Below are 20,723 nucleotides of genomic sequence, written 5' to 3'. Positions count from 1 at the left end.
TTAGAATACAATTGTTGTGACTGCTACGGCGAGAAATAGTTTTTCTGTGATTCCATAAAAAATAACAATTCATGAAGGTGATGAAAGAGTTATGACTCAGGTTTTATCTCTGACTTATAAAGTAATAATAACTGATTTGTCAGCATGCTGCCTTAGACCAGTGAAGCCAGTGGAAAAGTAATATTCCACAATATGCTCAGTAGCAGATAATTACATTTGCAAAGTAGAATCTGATTTCCTGGAACTGATATACAACATATCCAGACACGTACAGTAATTGGCCACTTTTGTTGCACTGCTGAACTTTTGTCCTCTGTGTCTTTGCCTTAGTTCAGACACTCACCAGCTTGCACACAGCACAGTTGGTGCTGTGTTCTTTGGTAGAGGGGATTAAGATCATGTATATTTTGTGTCAGCATGACCTTTGACAGATCAGTTGAAGCTGCTGCACTTGCTGCCATTAGCCTAATTAAGACAAAATTAGGCTTTGTTAGAAAAGAATATCTGTAGAAAGTCTTTAGCTAGCTCCCCACTAACAATGTAATACCTGTCACATTTTCTTATACATTTAAATTGAATGGACCCAAGACCAATTTGTGGAAAACGTTTATTTTTACTGAGTGATCTGTATGAAGTTTTTCTGAGTGCTGCTACCTAAACCAGTCCCAAAAAAAAGGCATGCACATCTGAAAAACTTTTGCAGGTGCTGGAGCAGCAATGCCTGATGAAGATATTTCTAGATAGAAAAGTTAGTGCTGAATCAAACTGCTGAAAGCTTATTGCAGTGGGCAGCTCTTTGTCTTGTTACCTAAACCTTGACAGTGAATAGCAGATGTGTTAAGTCAACTGAGGTTCAGCCAGTCCTGGGGCAGCAGGCTGACATCTGCTGCAGGTCATAAACATGAAAGCTTCCCACATAACCTCCAAGTGGACAGGCAGTAGTCTAAGCCTGCGTTATAAGTCTGTAAGGAGTCATGTTTCAAAAATGGAAACGTTTGCACGTTGGTCATCCTCTAGAATCGGAGTCAATTCCAGTCATTACGGTGAATATACTAATGTTTCAGTGAGGACCGCGGGGGCGATAAGAGAGACCAGTTGAGGTCCCCGGGCCACAGTTTGAAACAGCAAAGTCATCGAATAAACAGGAGAGAGAGAGAGAGAGAGAGAGAGAGAGAGAGAGAGAGAGATTGTAGAAGTCGTCCTCTTGTATCTCAACACTTTCAAATCTGCTGCATCTTTTCCACCTCGACTCTCATTAAAAACCAGCAGAACGTTATCGATCACCCTGTGAGAACCTCGCCGGGCTGGGTCAGCGTTTGGCTCTCTGTGGAACCTGGTCTTTGATGCAGGCTGATCACAGATCAGATACACTCACTTCAGATCCATAAAGCCACCCCCCCTCTGTCCGCCTTTGATCTCGGGGTAGATCTGCCGCTGCCGCCGCGGCGGCTGTGACTGAGCTGGGCTGGGGCAGCAGCGCGGACACGCTGAGCAGACCGGTGCGGGAAACACACCACCACCTCTCACCGGTCTGCTTCCGATTTTTAGGAACCGCTACTTTGATCAACAGGCTCCTTTTTAGCAGGTAAGAAGAGCTTCTTTAAAAAAAAAACAGTTTTGAACATTCCTATCAAGTTACATGTGATGTGCAACAATCGCCGAGCGGCACAAGAAGTAGTCCGTAAAGTCATATTTTAAGTGATATTACTGTAGCGACACCATGAAATAAACGGTTTACAGGCACCCTGTCTCCGTATAGGGATGGATATTTAACATTTTAATGATTCCCATGGTGACAGCAGGCTTCGTCTTCCTCATGTACAGCTAAGAAAGCCGAGGGCAAGACTATAGCAGCTGCTAATGGGACTTTAATCAAACAGCATCAATTAACACTGTGCACGCGCCTGTGGTTATATATTCATTTGTGCTTCATAGCACACACCTGCTTTACTGTAGAAAGCGTGTTTTTAAACGTTTAAATCCAGATTTCCCTTGTGTTATATGACAGTATCATATATAAATACTTATTTATTGTTACAATAAGTGAAATATTCAAACCCATATGCATATACGTGTGCTACTGGAAAAATATTTAGCGTTTTGAACATTATTTTATTCATGGTTCCCAGGCATTCACGTTTGGTTTCCTGAACTTTTCTATTTTGGTGACAATAATCAAATTGTATTGTTTTTTTTCTCCACTAAATCAGAGCTGACCACATGCACTTCCGCTCCTGATAATTTACAAAGTGTGCCACACACTAACATACTTAAGAACAGTTTTCCATGTTTGTTTTTCAGCTGCAGGCAACAAGTGGCTTATCAAAATGGTCTGGATGCTTCATTACACAGTCTCACTTGTACTAACTGTTCATGTCATATATTCCATTCTGGTAAGTGGTTTATTACATTATCCATTTGGAACAAAGTTTTTAGTCAACATTTTGTTAAGCCAACACCTTATAGTGTGTATATCTTGTCTGTTGAGATCTTGAATCTGTGAATGACAGCGGTTTCTTTTCCAGTCTGTTTAATTCAATTGTGCTCTGTTCTATTTGAGCAAACAGCTCCCACATCATAGCTCAAAGTTCCCTTGGTTGTTTTTTTTCCTGGTACTTTTAAGCACATGTCACACATTATTCTCTACAACCAAGAGAATTCCATCTACAGGAGTGAGTTGCAATTAAAATCTCTGCTCTAATCTCATCAAAAATATAGCCCTTTGCAGGTCACATACTTAAATACTGTTTTTATGAGGTGTAAACCTTGGGAAGATTGGACAAAAATGCTCACCTGCATTTGAACAGCAGTACATGTCTTTAACAGTGGGATCTGTGAAGCCCTTGCAGGTGACCCCTGATAATGCTATCATTTTATCTTTACGTGTGGTACGCTATCCTCATTGAATGCGTTTGTTCTGTAGTCTCTGGTTTTGGTCATTCCCTGTAGCATTGCTTTGACTTAGATTCTGCTGCAGCAGCTATGCAGTTTTTCCCACAGGGCTTCTTTAGGTTTCCTCATATCTTATCACAGCAGAATCAGACTTGTTTTCAAGAAGAGTCCACAGCATGGTTTGATCCCCTTAAATGATTATAAAGGAGATTATGATGCATAGCTTTGGATTCATTGCTTTATCTGTTGTGGATGAATGTGGCAATGACATGCGGGGAATCTAACTTTCACCAAATTGCTTACTGTCCCCGTCAGATTCCTGTGGAGGCTGAGGAGGAGAGCAGAGAATGCAGAGAGCAGGAATACAAGGACCGGTTTGGGAACTGTAAACCCTGCAAGCAGTGTGATGCAGGACAAGAGCTTTCAAAGGTTGGAGCGCACCTCCTTAATTGTATGAACTGAAACTTAAAAGTACTGTGTTCACTCAGGAGTATTTTCCATAGATCTTCTAAAAGGAAAAAGTGTTGTCACTTGTTTATTTAAGGAAAAGGAAAGTGAGCAAAGCAAGGATCCAACAGGTCAGTTGAATCGACTTCCTTAAGCTGGAAAACATTGGGATGAATAATTTCTGTGGTGAAAAAAAATCCCCTCAAAACAGTAAAACAGAGTTACTGAAAAGAATGGATGTCTCTGTTTAGAAAAGTGTATCTAGTCCAGGGAACCAACGTTATTGATTACTTCCTCTCTTTAATGCAGAGAACAGCCAAGCCGGTATTAGCTTTTGTGCAACACCGACCCTTTAATCAGTCACACCCATACTTTTGACCTTCGGCAACTGAATGGCTTCCATTGTTTTTCCCCATTGCACCCAGTCCAAGTTATTGTCTTCACCGTTTGAAGCAAGCCATGCCTAAGCTTGCTGCTCTCTCGGCTGGAAATACAGTTTTTTCCACCACCTTAGCCACAGGTTTTTGTGTGCTTTGTGCAAACAGGCCTCTATAGTCTGAGTTAAGGTTGGTAAGCAAAGGCTTTCCTCTCTGGCAGCAGCTATGCACCTACTTTTGCAAGTATAGGCAGTGATGTAAAGGTGAGTAAATGGTAAGACATGATGATTTTGTGGCAAGCATTTACTCTTTCAGCAAAGTGTAACGAATGGCTCACTGCAAATAAATACATTTTGTATCCTGTGCAGCTTTGCAAGCCATTATTATGTGAATATTTAGATAATTGTACCTGTTCCGGGCACAGTTTCCATATTTTAATGTTTAAAACCATACAAAACACAAATTGGGAGCAAGTGGGATCGACTCAACTGTCAGATTTAAGTTTGAAAGCAGAATCTGTAAATTGCATTTAAAATGGAGCAATCATGACCGTCAATGCTTTGTTCCCAAATTGATGGACAGGGCTTAAAATACTTTTACACAGACTACACTGTGCACACTTCAGCACTATAACACTTCATTTACATCAATGATGATCGTGTAAATATTAGAAACACCTCTTGGTATAATGTAGTCCAGTTCAACAGCCCACAGTCTAAACATTTCTTAGTTTAAACACAAACTCAACATAATAACCTTCATGAATGCAGGGTTTAATGAAGAAATGATGAGTTTTACCTAATAAACTGGGTGTATATGATAATTTACCTGTTGCATTTTGTTACATTGAAAGATAGTGATTGGGCCTAAAAAAAAAACTAAACAGGATAGGACTCAGAAGCTGATTTTTACCCCCATAACCTAATTTTATTTTATTACATTCTATATATTTACATCATTAAAGTGAAGTGCAGCCTTAAGTAAACAATGTTCTACAACTTAAAAGGCTGGTAAATGGACTTTAGGTGGGTTTACACTTCACTACATCTTTGAGTACTAATGAAAAAACTCCATCAGCCTTGACATCTGTTGCACACATGCATTCGGGCCCAGTTGCCTTGAATCTCAGCGCACACAGACATGCACTCTGTGGTTGATAATACGCTTCAGTAGTCCTCTGCCAGCTCGAGAGGCATGACTGCTGTTAGCCACCCTGGGGTCCTGGTTAATAATTGGCTGCCTCATTCTTTCTGTGAAGGTAGCGGGAAGCCAGATCACAGTGGAGACCTAGGCCTGCACTCAGAGAAAGTTTCCCTGAGAAACAACTCCTGATCTGAGCTCTGTGAAACCAAGACAATCTGGCCGTATTCTGAAAGCCAGGACTGACTGTCGGGAGGGAAGCAGTCTCTTGGAGTCCCTCTGTGTAGCTGCCATAGAGACCCCAGAGGAATGTGGCCCAGTTTGCTCTGGAAGTTTGCCTCTGGAAGCCAATCTGAGGCAGGCTGACAGACATCAATTAGTCCCTTCACACTAACTGTAGCTAAAAGAACCAACCATACAGAGGGGTTGTCCATTAAAACCAGTAATTCTCATTCTCTGACATATTTCATTCTAGGTTTCATTTGTAGAAAGTTGCTTAGACTCTTGTGTTGTGTCAAGCATGAAGGAGCGGGGGTGAATTGCTTTCCAGTCTATACCGGAAAACTGCCAGTGGCAAAAAAGGCAGGAACACAACTTTGATGTGTCAACATCTTGTAGTTTGTAGCAAGAGTAACATTTCCTTCAGCCACACAGGGCAAAGGACTATTGGCTGGCATTGGCTGCGTCTGTACGTGCTTCAGGTCCCAGCTAACGTGCCCCTTCTCTCCGATCCACACTGCTGTTTGGCCATCTCACCCAAACTAAATTACGAGATAGGACAGGGAAGCTGGATGTTAAGCATGTTTTTTTCTTCTTCCTTTTTAATGTCTTTGAGGTGAAACCACTGAGTGACTGTCACACTTGGATGTTGATTTGCATTATTTCCATTTTATTTTTCAAGGATAATATTTTTTCCTGCAGTATTTGCTCTTGAATACATTGGTTGGCTGCAGGGAAACAAAAAAAATATTACTCCTGCCAGCAGAGGTAAAGAGTTAACTTACCTTTGGTTTTGTGTATGGATATGTTTTGTGCTATTTTGCCATTGCACATCATGAAAATATGGCCCTTTCACGGGGGGGTTAACAGATAGAATATGTAGCTATTCCTTTATTGCTACCGTTGACTGTTTTGGTAATGTATTACTGGAAAAGGCTTATACATTGTGCCCTCACCTTTTCATAAAAGAAAAACTTCAACATCACATATAATCACAGAGTGCAGGCTTTGTTTTGGCTGTTAAACTACTCTCACAAAGTGCTGGCTGTCTGTTGTATTGAGCTTTGTTAGCGGGGATAAAAGAAGAAAGAGATCAGTCCTTGATGTTCTGTGCTGCCTGGATCAGAGGGACAGAAGCTGGCTCCATTTTCCTTTTGTGTCAGTGTCCTGACCTGCTTGTGTCTAGGTAGCATCAGCCCCCATCCTGCCATGCGGTGCCCCATGGACAATGCATGTGCTAGTGCCAAGTGAGGATGAATTGTCTCTGGGCCCCTGCCTTCATGTGGAAGTGGGTCACAGAACCACTGTGAGGTTCCCTGTAGTGGCTGGGCCTGCAGCGCTTTCTTAAGGAATCATTTCAGTGTTGAGTGTTCTGGCGGTTTCTTGTCTGGTTCAGTCTGAGCTTCTTTCTCTTGAGAACGGCAAGATCATTGCCCACAACTCTGGGCGGCCAAGTCTTCTTCCCCCCCTCCCCACCTTTCCCCTCTTTATCACTCATCAGCCGCCCCCTCTCTCTTTCTCACTCTGTCTCTTCCTTTCCACCCCCCTCCACTTCCACGGTTCCCTGCCCTGCCCTGTTGGAAAGCAAGGCCTTATATGGAGAGTAACAACAGCTGTAATAGTCCAGCCATGGTCCACCTCAGGCCAGGCCTGGCCCAAGGGTTCAGTGTCAGGCTCACATGTGTTTGGCTGGAAGAACTGAATTCTTCATCCTCTAGCTTGACTCCGCGGTGCCATCACACGATCACATCATTGCTTCCAACCTTTCTTTTCATTTCTTGCCAAGCTGTTTCCCCAAACCCAACCCCCATATCAGACTCTGGTGCCCACATTCCAGCAGGACTGCATGCCCGGGCAGTGAAATGGGACACGGGTGAAGAGAGAAGCGCTGTTTGAAGCTGACCTTCACTTAAATAATATACGAGCAACAGCGGACAACAAGAGCGCAGCTGCTGTGGAGCTGATAATGAATGATGTCACCCCTGCATGGTCTTTTCACTCAGTGTGGTGTTCGGTAATATCAGCTGTTACATAAATGTCAGTTTGTCATTGAGGTCACCAGCCTGGGGTGTGACAGATCCAACTGGAAAAAGTCAAAACAAGACTAACACTGGCAGACAGAACTGACTGATAGTTCAGATTCTTATTTCAGTGGTTGATTCTGTGTTGACATTTGGTTTTTGTCACCAAAAATGTAAAAATTAGCATTTACATTGTCAGCTGCAGTAAAGAGCTTGGTCACAGCTGAAAAATAATGAATCTGACTGCAGTGAGCCAGCTGTTTGCTTTTCTTCTTATAATTTTCATCATAGAAAACATTAACATCTATTATTTCATGTTCTTAAAAATATCTTTCAAAATTTAGAGTTTGATTTGTTCAGGTGAACAAGTTCTCAAAAGGCGTTTTAGCATTAGATCGTTCACGCTATAGTACGAAGCTGTGCTTTTTAAGTTCATTTTCAATTGTTGAACACAAAAAGAGTATTCACCTAATTTTTCTCCATACACGTCTCCACAGTCCTTGCCTCCTTCCTGAAGCGTTTCCTTTATTTGCTGGACTCTCAATCAACGGGACACTCACTGAGTCTGCTTGGAGAGGGAGTCCCACAAAAACACAGCAATAAACTTGCAATAATACAACAGTGGGTGTCCCCCAGGGCCTTTATTATTCAAATGCCTGGCCTTTCTGGGTCTTGCAGCGGAAGGCTGCTCATTCATACTGAGAGAGTCAGGGAGATTATTGCCAGTGTAAGATAGACTCCCAAAAGAGGCAGGCTATTGTTCTCTTCTGATCCTATGAGCCAAGATCATTATTTAATTCCAGACCCCCGATAGCCCACATTCAAGCCCTCTTTTCACCAGCTGTACATCAGCCCACACCACCGACCCCACCTCTTACCCGGTGTATTTCTCCCATTAATCTCCCCAGGAATGTGGCTTTGGATATGGAGAGGATGCCTGGTGCGTGCCCTGCCGGAGCAGTCGCTTTAAAGAGGACCGGAGCCTGCAGAAGTGTAAGCCCTGCCTGGACTGTGGACTCATCAACCGCTTCCAGAAGGGCAACTGCTCCTCCACCAGCAATGCAGTGTGTGGCGACTGTCTGCCGGGGTGAGAGGCCAGCCACGTTCTACCAGACAGTTGTGTTATTAATAACAGTTGTTTCTTTTTTTACAATAAGTGTCCTGACTAAGAAGAGAAACAGTTTACAATACACCAGTATCAGAGCTTGTGCATGTTGCTCCTATGCTCATTGACAGATTTGCAATCATGCGATTTTGTGTCTTCAACAGATATTACAGGAAGACTAAATTAAGTGGTTTCCAAGACATGGAGTGTATACCCTGTGGGGACCCACCGCCTCCCTATGAGCCTCACTGTAAGTACCTTTCCTTTCTTTTCCTTCCTCCATGAGTTGGTCTAACATCAGTGGGGCATTTTGTTAAATGTTCTCATGAATACAGGCTATTCATCCCAGCCCACAATAGGTGAGGTTTTAAGATGAAACAACAATGATACAATAGTCTGAAAGCAAACTATAGCGCAGTATTGAACTCCTGACCAAAACTCAGGGAACAGTGCCACAACAAACCTGAACACACACAACATGTCTGCACAAGATCCTTGGACTAACCAGAACCACAGCCTTTCAAGGGTGGAGCGAGCCTCAGTTCATTCACCAGGTCTCAGAGCTGAGCAGCTAGGCTATATATGTAGATAAATCCTTGGATTTACAAGCTGAGCAGACATAAAACTGAAATGGATACCACTAACATGGTGGTAGATTTGCCAACACCGGATTATATTAGCTCACATCAGAACATGTCACTCATTCTCATCACTCAGTTTGGATTAAATGAGCAAACTTCCTTAAACAAAACCTCCACTGATACTGTATTTCCAGACAAAACGTATGAGTAGTATTTAAAAAAATATATATACACCACACTGTTGGACAGGTTTTTGTTTCAGCACATCAGGAGGTGTGCTAGTTCAAGCTTATTACCTTTTATCTAGAGCCATTATGCAAAAAGGAGTCAGGAGGTGTGTTACAGTACAGTATGTTCACAAAGCAGGGCTCACATTCCATAAGGGTACAGATCCAATTAGCTTCTCTCTTCCGGCCATTATGAGTAGCTAAGTACAACCTTATGATTTCCACATAAAACCAACGGGAGAGTGAACTTATACCTTTGGTAAGTGAGTGTGACTTCCTGATGGCAGAGGAGGCTGCAGCTGTTTTGGCAGCATGAGCTTCAGAGCAGACCCAGCCAGGGTTGGCACCCCAGTGTTAAACAAATGGAGACAGCTCTGGGATATCAGACAACTCAAAACTTGTTTGTTCTTTCCTCACAAGCCCTAAATGTAAGGAATTATCATTTTGCCAGACCATCCACTGTATCTGATTTCTCATTTTATGTCTTTTCCAGTAGGTTTTTCAAACAACATATATTATTGTGAGCAGCATTACTGTTCGTGTAATGAACGTTGGCCTTGGGACAACAGGTCTCCCTGTGTCTACTCATTTGTCCACCTGTGCAGCTTCCTGTTTGATACTGGAGGAGGTCTGTGAAACAAAATGGCCTTTGTGACTGAGAACATAGCTGGTGGTTAGCTCCTAGAGGGACTCTTAGTGGAGCATTTCCAAATGTTTGAAAGTCTTGCTCCCTCCCTCTTGAGGGAGGGTGGTGAAAACTTAAAGGGCAGATCATTCTAATAGGCCACACTGGCTCAGGGCAGTGGTGCAGCTGTGCAGGAGGGGGAGCAGTCGCCATCTGGGGTGGACTATAAATCTTAAACCACCCCACCTTTCTTCTGCTCCCTTTCCCCAAGTGGCTTTTTAGAGCTGAGAAAAAAATTATATTGTGTTTTATGGATTCCTTCAGCCTCTTGAATGTGTTTCATCTGCTGCAGTTTTTCACTGTCACGGTAGATCTCTGAATAGACCGTACTAACACAGACAGGCATGCAGACAGACAGACAGGCTACAAGTGCGCACACATGCATGAGAATCCTCATCCTACTATTGCCATTATTATGATTTCCAACCGGATTTACACAGAAGTCAGATGGGAATTTTATCTACTGGTTCAGCCAAAATGAGAAGTGCAGCCGTAAAACTCCAGTTAGTTTTGATATTTTAGGTCAAATATCACATCATTCATTTTTCAGCCTTGGAGGTTGCTGCTTGGCTAACACACAGCCAATTACAGATGCTTTACCATCATTTGCTGATAAAATCCTGTTCATGTAAATCTCCTTATGCTTGTTGTTCTTTGGTAAATAACTAGTTCCACCTTTTGCTTTTTTTGCTAACCAGTCAAAAACTGTGATCATGACAATTGAGTCACAATGATTAAATGCAAAGTTCTGGGTATAAATCCTGGATTGAAGTATTGTAAATGTCTATACATAAAATGGAAAACATTTCTTTTTTGTTAATCAGAGTTCAGGGTATAAGTGCTCAGTTCTTTTAAAGAACCTCATGAAAGACTGTCCAGACAAATTCAAAACAGATCTTCAGAGGTGTAAAGAAGTGCTTCTTTTATTTGGAGTATGTGGCCTTCTATAAAGCCAACAGGCAGGGAGTCTATGAAAGGCTGTGGTTTATGTGGAGATATTATCAGCAGGTGAGGCCTCTTCAATGGACCAGTGTTTGTGTGTGTTTGCAGCAGCTGCTGTGCTCACCTTGGATGAGTTCACTTTGACCTTGACAGTGAAGACCAAGTGTAAACACTGTGATTAGATGTTACATTTCTACATTACTAATGCAGTAGTTTATGTCTCTGGAGATCATCATGGTGATCATCTGGCACTGTTAGAAATGTTAAGTTTCTAAGTCTTTCTATATAGAGTACTGTTATTATAGTTGCCTTTGTCTCTCTGTGATGATTTAATGTTTAATTTAAGTCTGCATGTGTAACTCTAACCTGACACTGTGGCCATTTAATATTAGCTTTACCTAAACTGGAGATTACTTGCAGTGATTTAGCAGTTTTTAATATCTGACACTGGAAAGTGACGTTCTTATTAAGGTGTCTTTGACATTATGCACCTTTACTGCTTATATCAGATTGCTCAACTATTGCGCCCTCTGGGTCAAACAAAGTTTTGAAGCGCTGCTGTGAGTTTGTCTTTTTCTCGGCAAAGGAATGTTAAAATACCCTTATCCCCTATCTGGTTATATTTGAAAAACTGCACGAGCTAAAGTAATGTTTACATTGCATGACAAAGAGCTTCTGGATGTGAAAAGGTTGAAGCCAGTTCCTTTTATGATTAATAGAGTGAAAAGCAAACAGCAGGGCTCACTGAAAAAGATTTTCTCAAACAAAATTAATTTATGATATTTGCCATATTCATGAAACAGTCCCTCGCTTTTGCCCACATGCTAATGGGGCTGTATTACAGTCTTACAGGCATACATGTACTTTCAGTGTTTGCTCTGTATTGACCCACACCCTCTATAATACATATATTGATCAGGAAAATGATGTTTGATAACTGATAATAATCAAAAACACTTATGCTGAGCTGCCTCAGAGTGAAACCAGGACTTGACTGTTCCCTGGTGGGAAATTCACAAAAAAACCAAGTAGTACTTAAGGTAGTTAAATTAAGCTCCCCCTTTACTAGCTGCAGCATTAATTGTGATGTACACAACAGTGTGTCAATAATTATATTCCAATAATTTAATGTATGTAAATGTGAAATGAGCTGTTCTGCATAAACATTGAAAGATAGTGATTGGGCCTAAACCTCTAGAGTAGCTGCAGCATTAATTGTGATGTACACAACAGTGTGATGAGGACGCAGGGACTCTAGAGGTTATGTATATTTTGATACCAATACTTTTGTTCTTCTACAAAAGTAACATTTTGACTGCATAGCGTTTGCAAAAAAATCAAGTACAGTAGCTTTAAACATCTAGTTTGTATTTGGATTGCAGATTGTGCTTTAACTCTGAGTGTGGAAAGGAAAATTAAATGTAGCAGAAGCCAATTTCAACAGCAGCGCCACTTCATCTGTCTTATGTTATTGATATCTACAGTTAAGCCACATTAAATCTTGATGTTCTGTATTTGTGGGAACTTGTATAATGAGCCACATTCCTGAGGCCAGAAGTCTTTGCACGAGTGTGTGTGTGTGTGTGTGTGTGTGTGTGTGTGTGAAGGGTCCTGAAGGCAGGGCAAACAGTGACGTCTTTCCTCAAACAGGATTAAAAAAAACTAACAGCAGTTTAGTCATGAAATCAGTGCATGGTCACACAGACACAATGGCAAAAGCAGAACAACACTCAGTATCTGTCCAGTAGGTTTTTGTCTTCATCACACACACTCATATCAGACCTACTTGAAAGGAAAAGAAAGAAAAAACCTGACCAGCATGTCCTCCTCCACTGTGTGACTACATTGCATGGGAGGGAGCCAGGGGGCAATGTCTGTAAATCATCTTCTGTGGGGAGTGAGACAGAGGCAGATAAAGACAGAATCCACCACAGGCGTTTTCTCTTTGAACTCCACTGCGTATTTCATTAGACTTAAGCAAAGTGATCACTAGCTCAAGGCGAAGAGGAATCATTTGTCTCAGGTTACTGTATCCTGATTGGCTGAGGAGTGTTGGATAATATGAAGGAACTGCACCTCATCATGCACTACCCTCTGTTCCTTTCATAACTTCCCTTGTTTTTTGGCATTTGTTGTGTAAAATTGTCAAATAAGTTAACTGACCTTGGTCTAATATTAATGCCACTCATTACCTTGTCATAAGTTGTCATGTGGTCAATCAAAGAATTAATCATTTCACCCCCCACCACCTTTGTCCACAGGCAGCGGGCGTGTGGACCTGGTGCCGCTACCCTCAGTAGTGACCAGCTCGCGGGACATGGCCCTGGCTGCGGTCATCTGCAGCGCCCTGGCTACGGTGCTGCTGGCGCTGCTGGTACTGTGTGTCATCTACTGCAAGAGACAGCTGCTGGAGAAGAAGCCCAGTGGTGAGTCACAACACCTGCAGACACTGTGTTTCACAGATGTCCAGCAGAACACTTAGAGATTTTTCAGAATTAAGACAGGAGCACAAGATTTGATGAACTACAGTATGTAGGGTTAAAACCAGTGCAGAGGCCTAAAGTTAGGTTCAAAGCTGCAACAACTTTCTATGGAGGCAGCCTTTTTCCCCACAAACAGGGCTGCACAGGCTTCTATGCACGTTGTACCCTTCCTCAGGTGCCACTGAATTTCCAGTATAGCTCATATGACGCGTTCCAAAACTTACTAACTTTTACATCAACAAAAACAAACACTGAAGATAAAATGGTGACAAGTTCTCTCAGCTATGTCACTTGTATAATTCACTTGTGTGCTTTGAGATTTGCTGAGCAGGCAAGTCTTCTGCAGATGCCACAGTGCTTTTAATTTACTTTTAATGCAGTGGGTGCAGGGCAAAAGTTCAGTATAGGAAATAATTATATAGACTTTAATTAGGCAAATAAATAACAGTAAACACAGTATAGCTGGATGAGTATGATTGTATCCCCTCTTTTATTAACTCCATATAGAGGGTGTAGTTATTCTCTCAGTTGTGATCTCCAGTGATAAGTATTATTAAACACTGATGCTGCATATTTGTGGGAACCTGTATAATGAACAGCATTCTTAAGGCCAAAAGTGTTTATGTGAAATGCCCCAGGGTGAAGAATTAATGACGTGCTTCCCTGGTAAGCTCACCCGAAACAAAGCGCGAGCTAGAAGTTACCAAGGCAATATTTTGTTAGCAGTTTTACTTCACCCAAATACGCACCCCGCCCTTTATCCAAGATGCAACAAAATGCCAACACAATTGTTATTTTTAAATTATACTAAGGAATTTTAATTGGGATCATAGACCCGAGGGTGTTGAAGGATGTATGTTTACTCAGATAAACACAAGTGCTGAGGGTTTCACCTGACAACTGCAGTTATACTGCAAGAACATGTCATGTTGTTATTGTCTTTAGTAGCAGTGCAGCAATATTTAGAGAAAAGTGAAAGGCTACCTATTTCTAATAAAGGTTTAGAAATTGTAGCCAATGGATTTTTAGAGATGGCTACTAATTTACTAATGCATCGTACATCAGTTATAAGCTACTGAGGAAACCAAATTTGGTCCTTTGTTTGGTAATTCGTTATAAATACTGGCATGCCATTGCTAAATGAATTAAGATAAGTGATCATGCAGAGGATTGTTTCCAACCATGCAGCCTAAAAGTGGTTCATATTAATGGCTTATAACTGAGCTCTAAAGCTGTAGTTAATATATTAGCCATTAATAAAGGCGATTCATAAAGGATACTGTATAACATTAATCTCACTGCTGTATGGGCTATGGGCTTTTGTATGTATTGATGGTTAACTAGATCTAACGTGTCCTCAGCAACCTCTCTGAGGTCCCAGGAATATCCCTACAGCGGGGCGGAGCTGTCCTGCCTGGACCCCTGCTGGCTCCACGACTTCCCCCAGAGACCTACCTGCCAATGTCACCTGGGTCCCGCACATAGCTGCGGTAGGTTCGAGTTCAGACTAAAGATTTTTATTCCACAGCTGTGATTTAGTTTCAGGTGTGTTAAAAGTCACAGTAACTGCTCATAAAGTTTTTAATGTTTCTAATAATTATAGGGATAAGGACATGATACTCTCATGTGGCCTCACCGTTCCCTTAGGGCTTCAGATGGTGATGAGAATGCATAAAGAAAAATGTCATGTGTGCGATGTGTTCAGGTCCAGTCCATCTGATCCCATCTCTGTGCTGTGATGAGAGCTGCAGTGTGGGCCGCAGTGAGGACAACAGTCCCTTCCAGTCCCAGACAAGCCTCAGTGATGGGTAAGGACAAATTCTGACATGGTCATATTTTAATGTACCCAGCTGGGTGGTAGAATTGGAGTGAGAGCATGTACTGTAAACTGAGGCTGAACAGCTGCTGTCACTGGACTCCATATTACATGTAGTATATTATAACTGAACATAACATTGTGTTTGGTGAACACCTTTATCCAAACTTCCCAGCAAACATTTTTCAGCCTAGTGAAAAGTAACTGTAAAACCTTGTGGTGTTTGCGTGGTGCTCTGCTGGCTGAACTGAACCTTTACAGCCGGTTAATGGCTAAATTCAATATTTACCTTCCAACACAGACTATATAGCTACAAACGTACACACAACCGCATGGCTCTGTAATGTAAATAAGCTGTTAACATAGTGCAAGTTAGCAGACAAATGGTGACTACTGTAGATCAACTGGTCTGAACGGCATGAAATATTATACTGTGTACAATAAAATGTAAGGCAAGGGACACACCTGTGTGTATAGTGAGACAAAGTGAAGACAGGAGAAGTGGACACTGCATTTACATGCACTTAAGAAACCAGATTATGGCAGAAACTACATGCACGATAGCAATCAGGTTACTCAAAAGCCACAGTCTACATGAGCTCCTAGGAAAACTAACTGTTCAGCATGATTTCTCCAGTCACATGCGTACAAGCGACCCTGGAGCTTGTCTTCTGCTTATGTGATCTTGTAGAAAGCAGATTAGAAACCTGGTTACGCTTATTCTGTACAGAGAAATGGGTGTTCTCTGGGAGAAATCTACTTGGGGAAACCAGGTTTCCCCACTCCCCTACCCTGATTACGGAAACCAGGTTTCCCGTTTAAATGGCGGTTAAGAAATGCGCTTATTTGAGAAATTGTAACCTGGTTACTTAAGTGCATGTAAACGCAGTCATTGTCCCTCTGCTACTGTTTGGTATGCCTTCAGTCAACCTGTAAACAATAGGCAGGTAAACACTGCTGTAGTGCCTCAGAGGCAGCGTTCTCATTTCGGTTGCTAGTCAGACCAATGTAGACATAATGTGGATAATTAAGTTCTTTGAAGTATTGAAAACAAACAAAAGCATCTTGACTCAAAATTAAAGACCGCAGGGTGTGGCTGCGATTGGTGATAATAACCACAGTTTTCTTTATCCTGCCCCCACAGAAATACAAAGGAGCACATCTTGATGCACCTGGGTGGACATGCAGAGTCCATCTGTGGAGAGGCTGGTGGAATGATGGGCTTAGAGCCCACAGAGTGTTTGGGGCTGTCTCAGTGCAACTCGGAACCTGAAGGAGGACGGCAGCTGGAAGGGGAACAGGAGCATGAAGGTGGCATGGAAGTAGAAGAAGGCAGGTTCAGGGAGGATTCACAGAGCGACAGTGAAACTGTGACAGCACTTCTTCCCAAAGAGCACTCATTGACCCAGGAAGGTGAGATGCCATGTGGTCACTACATTTTTAACGTACTGTAATTAAGACGCCTCCTCGGCCTGTCTCACACTAGAAAACATATTAAATAAACACTACAGTTCCACAGAGTAAAATTTCACTGTATTTTACAAATTTCTAGTCATGAACAGATTAATCTGACTGAAGATTCAACTCCTCTCAAAATGGTGCAGGTATAGAGGAAGATTAGGGCCAAAAATAGTTCTGACTTCCCAAAACAGTGACTTTAAATCTCTGAATCCTAATTTTAATATCAGAATTTTGACTTTAAATGTGACTCTGAAAAAAGACATTTGGGAAAAAGTCAGGATTGTGAGATTAAAGTCAGGTCAAATACATTTTTGCTGTGGCAGTATGCAGATACTACTCCTACAGTTACTCTTACACATAAAAACAAAACTCAGGAGTTGTATGTGTCCTTAAAGAGCAGCAGGTAAAAGAACCAAGAGAGAGTACAAGTCTTTTGATGTAGACAAGACCAACCTGTTTTAAGTCAGGCTGTGTGTAGATACATTACTTGTCACTGTGTTCCTCTTTCTCCAGGATGACATGGATTTCTTTGGCTGGCGTTCCATCCGTGAACCACCCTGGACTCAACAACAACCACGGGCCAGATCCTGTCTCAGATTACTCACCGGCCCTCCCACCCCCACCTCCCACTGACATTTCTCCCTCCGTACACCCATCCATGCCAGAAACAACCACTCTCCAGCGTGGTTGCACTGCCTCTTTGAAATGCCTGCTGCTCACCTCAGAGCCCCCCCATCCAAGGGTCCAAAAGGAACATATGCACTCACGACCACTTTATTAGGTACATCTGTCCAATTGTAATTGAATGCAACACTTCTGCCTTAACCTCTTTGTTTAAGAAGCTCAAATAGTTTTTTTGTTAAATTGTCAGATGTATGCATTTAATTATATGTTTATTATTGCGGTCATAGTTAAAGGTGGTGGTGTACTGGACTACATTATATTCAGGTGTTCCTAATATTCCAACCCTGCGAGGACAAAAATACAGACACCTCTGAAATATGATGTAGTCCAGTACAACATCACCTTTAACTATGACCACAGTAATAAACATATAAATTAAATTTATACATTTGACACTTTCACCAAAAGCTGAAACATTTTGTGCTTCAGAAACAGAGATGTTAAGGTGGAAGTGTTACACTCAATGGCATACAATTGGAGAGGTGTACCTAATAAAGTGGCTGGTAAGTGGGCATACATGCAACCAAAAGCACTGCCATGGAAAGCAAATCATGAAGGCAAAGGCATAAAGACAAACAGAATGTGAACTTACTGGCCCAAAGGTGAAATCAAATGAAGTTGAAACATTGAGGTGTACTGACTTAACCCTGTGGAGTAAAAGGAACCTCTGCTCACATCTTCACATGTAGGAGAACACAACCTGCGCCACTGATCTAACATTGGGTGTTATGAAGCCTTTGTGTGTAAAGACAACTGTAAAATCTGAGGTGTGAAGAAAAGTTTCAAAAGTGACTATGTTGCACAGTGAAGACAATCTTGATGGTATGGAACAAGATGAGGAATGTTTAAGTGATAAATGTATATTGTAAAATAGTAAATAGGTCAATATTTTTGTAACATAGACATGACTGATGCTATGTTTGCTTCCCCCCCATCAGTTCTAGTGTTGATGGTTGTGAATTATCACTTCCATGTATTGTTTTTGTAAATAAAGTACTTGGGCAAGTTTACATCCTGGAGGGATTCACAGGCTCAGTTCCTTAGTGGATTCAGTAAATCAAGTGATTTAATAATCCACAGCGTAAAAGACTGAAAAATGTTTCACTCTCGCTGCTTCATATCTTGCTGACTTTTTGTCTCTAGTTTGATTTTCTCCAAAGTTAGAATCCTGCACTTCTCATAGATTCTGACTGTAGCGTCATGTAGATGTTCAACTGTGATGGAATTTTTCTCAACTTTTTTTTTTTTTTTTTAACATTTATAGAAAACACAAAATATCAAAAACATAAGTGATCTATTTTTTTTTAAATCTTCTGTTGTAGCCCTATAACTCTACTGTGCTTTTCTAAAGTTTTTTGATGCTGATTCCCCTCTTTTGTAATGCCACAAATACAGTGGTTTTAAAGTGTAACCTTAGTATAACAAATCTTTTTAAAGCTACAATCAGGAAGTAATCAAAATCTAGCTAGAGCTGGCATTGAGACTGGAATCAATCAAGTCTACTTCAACCAGCAGCCTTGCCTCTCTCCCTTCCCATTCATTTGTGAACGCCGAACCACAGTTACCAGCAAAACTTGCCCAGTTAGCAGACACTACAAAATTCAACTGGTGGGCATTAGAACAACGTAACACATTGAGATGATTGCCCACTACAGGACCGGCGGACATTTACAGCCAGCACAGTTTGTGAACGTTAGCACAACAATAAGAACGGGCCCTGAACATTCACAGAAAAGTTTGGTGAAGCCATTTTACATGGCCCCGTCACCACTTAGGTTTTCCATCATGTATAGGACATGCTGTTCAAAAACAGGCCTGAAATTCAATAAAACATACTGTTGAGTGCAGCTACATCTGAAGAGAGAGAGGCGCGGCTAATAACTATATTGCAGCTGCAAGAGGGAACCAAACCAGGGTGACCCAGAGCCAGACTCCCAGGGTTTAATCACCAAGTTAGACACAACAACACACACTAAATAATGTAACTCACTGAGCTGACTGCTCTTGCTTCATGTCTACTGTAAACACAGCACAACCGTACAGCATCTTCCACTACACAACACGTTTACAGCCAGAATCAGCAGAGAAATAAGAGTGGGTCCTGAATGTTCACAGAACAGTTTTGTGAAGCTGTTTTGCACAGTTACGTCACAAAAGAAACTTCACCACTCAAGTTACTCTATCACATCTGATATTGAATAAAACACACTGGTGAGTGTAATCACATCAAAGACAGAGAGAGGCACATCGCACCTGCAGCAGGCACCAAACCAGGTTGTCCAGGGAAAAATCACCGGGTTAGTGGAGACAACAACACACTTAGCTGGTAAGCATCAAAATAATATATTTAACGGTCACAAATTGATAAGACAACTACAGCAGACCGACTGGGCGGCTTCTGTACGAACTAGGCTGGATGTTACCTGGCTGATTACTATAACAAAGTAACAACACAGTGACGGCCTCAGCTTAACCAGCTACTGTTACAGTCACACTGGGAGCCCAAATGTCACATCCGGGTTTTAGGAGGTATTTTAGCTACAAGAACAAAGGGTGATGGTTAAATTCACAACATACCAGTCAATCAGAAATGATGCCAAATCAATGTCCATTTGTAAATCCCAACAAGCTACTGGCATTTTGTGGTCACACAAAATAATGTTATCCACGTTAAAGGTTAACTGACCAATTAACCTTATAGCCAAAGCAGCCTAACTTAAAAACGCAATTCCATTGTTCTACACAGTGAGTATAAAAAAGTGGAGCTAATATTTATGACAGTTTCTGTGGCTAGTAGGGGTGTGACGATAGCTCATGAGACGAGACGATGCACGATATTGGGTTTACGAGGACGAGACAAGACGAGATTTTAACACTATTTTCAAGACATCTTCAATGGCGAAGTATATGACTGGAAAAAGTTTTATTCGACTGAGTCACAAAATGCAAGACAGTGCAGGTGCATTTTGAAATGTTTTAACTAATGATCTTGTAATGTCACTTCTGTTCTACTTTGAGTCTGTACCATCATATGCAATAAAAAACAATATGCAACCACTATAAAAGGTTTTGTCACACATTCAACTGACTGGCTTCTCTCCTGTATGATTTCACACAAGTCTCTTCAGACCTTATAACTGGGCATGAACTATTCATTCTAACTGAAGCTGTGTGTGACCTTCTATGCTATTTTCACCTGCACTGCACTGGACGGTGACATCATCCGGCAAAGGCCCTGCATTGACCAACCACACACGGGATGATCGGGGATATGGACGCCCATGGGAAGAAGACTCTTGTTTGCCTTGTTATGACGAGCATTCACTGCTATTCACTGTTGAATTTGCGCCACAATTAAGGCACCATTACAACATCCCATGCATTCTCATTAGTACTAGATGTTAAATGGTGTCTTTTATCTATCAATGCCAACACACTGGTGGTAGAACCAGTACTAGGGTGGAGTAGACAACGTTAAGAGGGTGGCTAACCAAAACACAACAGAAACTCTGGGCTGGAAACACGAATAAAGCCACTCAACGTCAACTCATTACAAGGTGGCCATATCACACCTACAACACTCCCTCTGTATGGTTAGAGCCATCCAGCACGTTCAGCCTCTCTCTGATGGTGTGATCACACC

The 20,723-nt window shown here is 41.7% G+C and overlaps 1 protein-coding gene across 1 annotated transcript; it reads left to right on the top strand.

Annotated features, from left to right (window-relative positions):
* The first annotated feature begins 707 nt into the window (after positions 1-707).
* On the top strand, positions 708-17,287 carry LOC109960390 (tumor necrosis factor receptor superfamily member 19-like). Its single transcript, XM_020600460.1, has 10 exons — positions 708-1,585; positions 2,302-2,393; positions 3,208-3,321; positions 8,005-8,183; positions 8,366-8,451; positions 12,898-13,062; positions 14,481-14,609; positions 14,825-14,927; positions 16,080-16,348; positions 16,910-17,287. The coding sequence occupies exons 2-10, from the start codon at positions 2,328-2,330 to the stop codon at positions 16,912-16,914; spliced, it is 1,116 nt and encodes a 371-aa protein (XP_020456116.1). The 5' UTR covers positions 708-1,585; positions 2,302-2,327; the 3' UTR covers positions 16,915-17,287.
* Positions 17,288-20,723: the final 3,436 nt, after the last annotated feature.

This window comes from Monopterus albus, unplaced genomic scaffold, assembly GCF_001952655.1.
Source record: "Monopterus albus unplaced genomic scaffold, M_albus_1.0 scaffold46.1, whole genome shotgun sequence".
Taxonomy (NCBI): Eukaryota; Metazoa; Chordata; class Actinopteri; order Synbranchiformes; family Synbranchidae; genus Monopterus; species Monopterus albus.
Note: the sequence above shows the minus strand (reverse complement) of the source record. Positions and strands in the feature narration are given on the sequence as shown.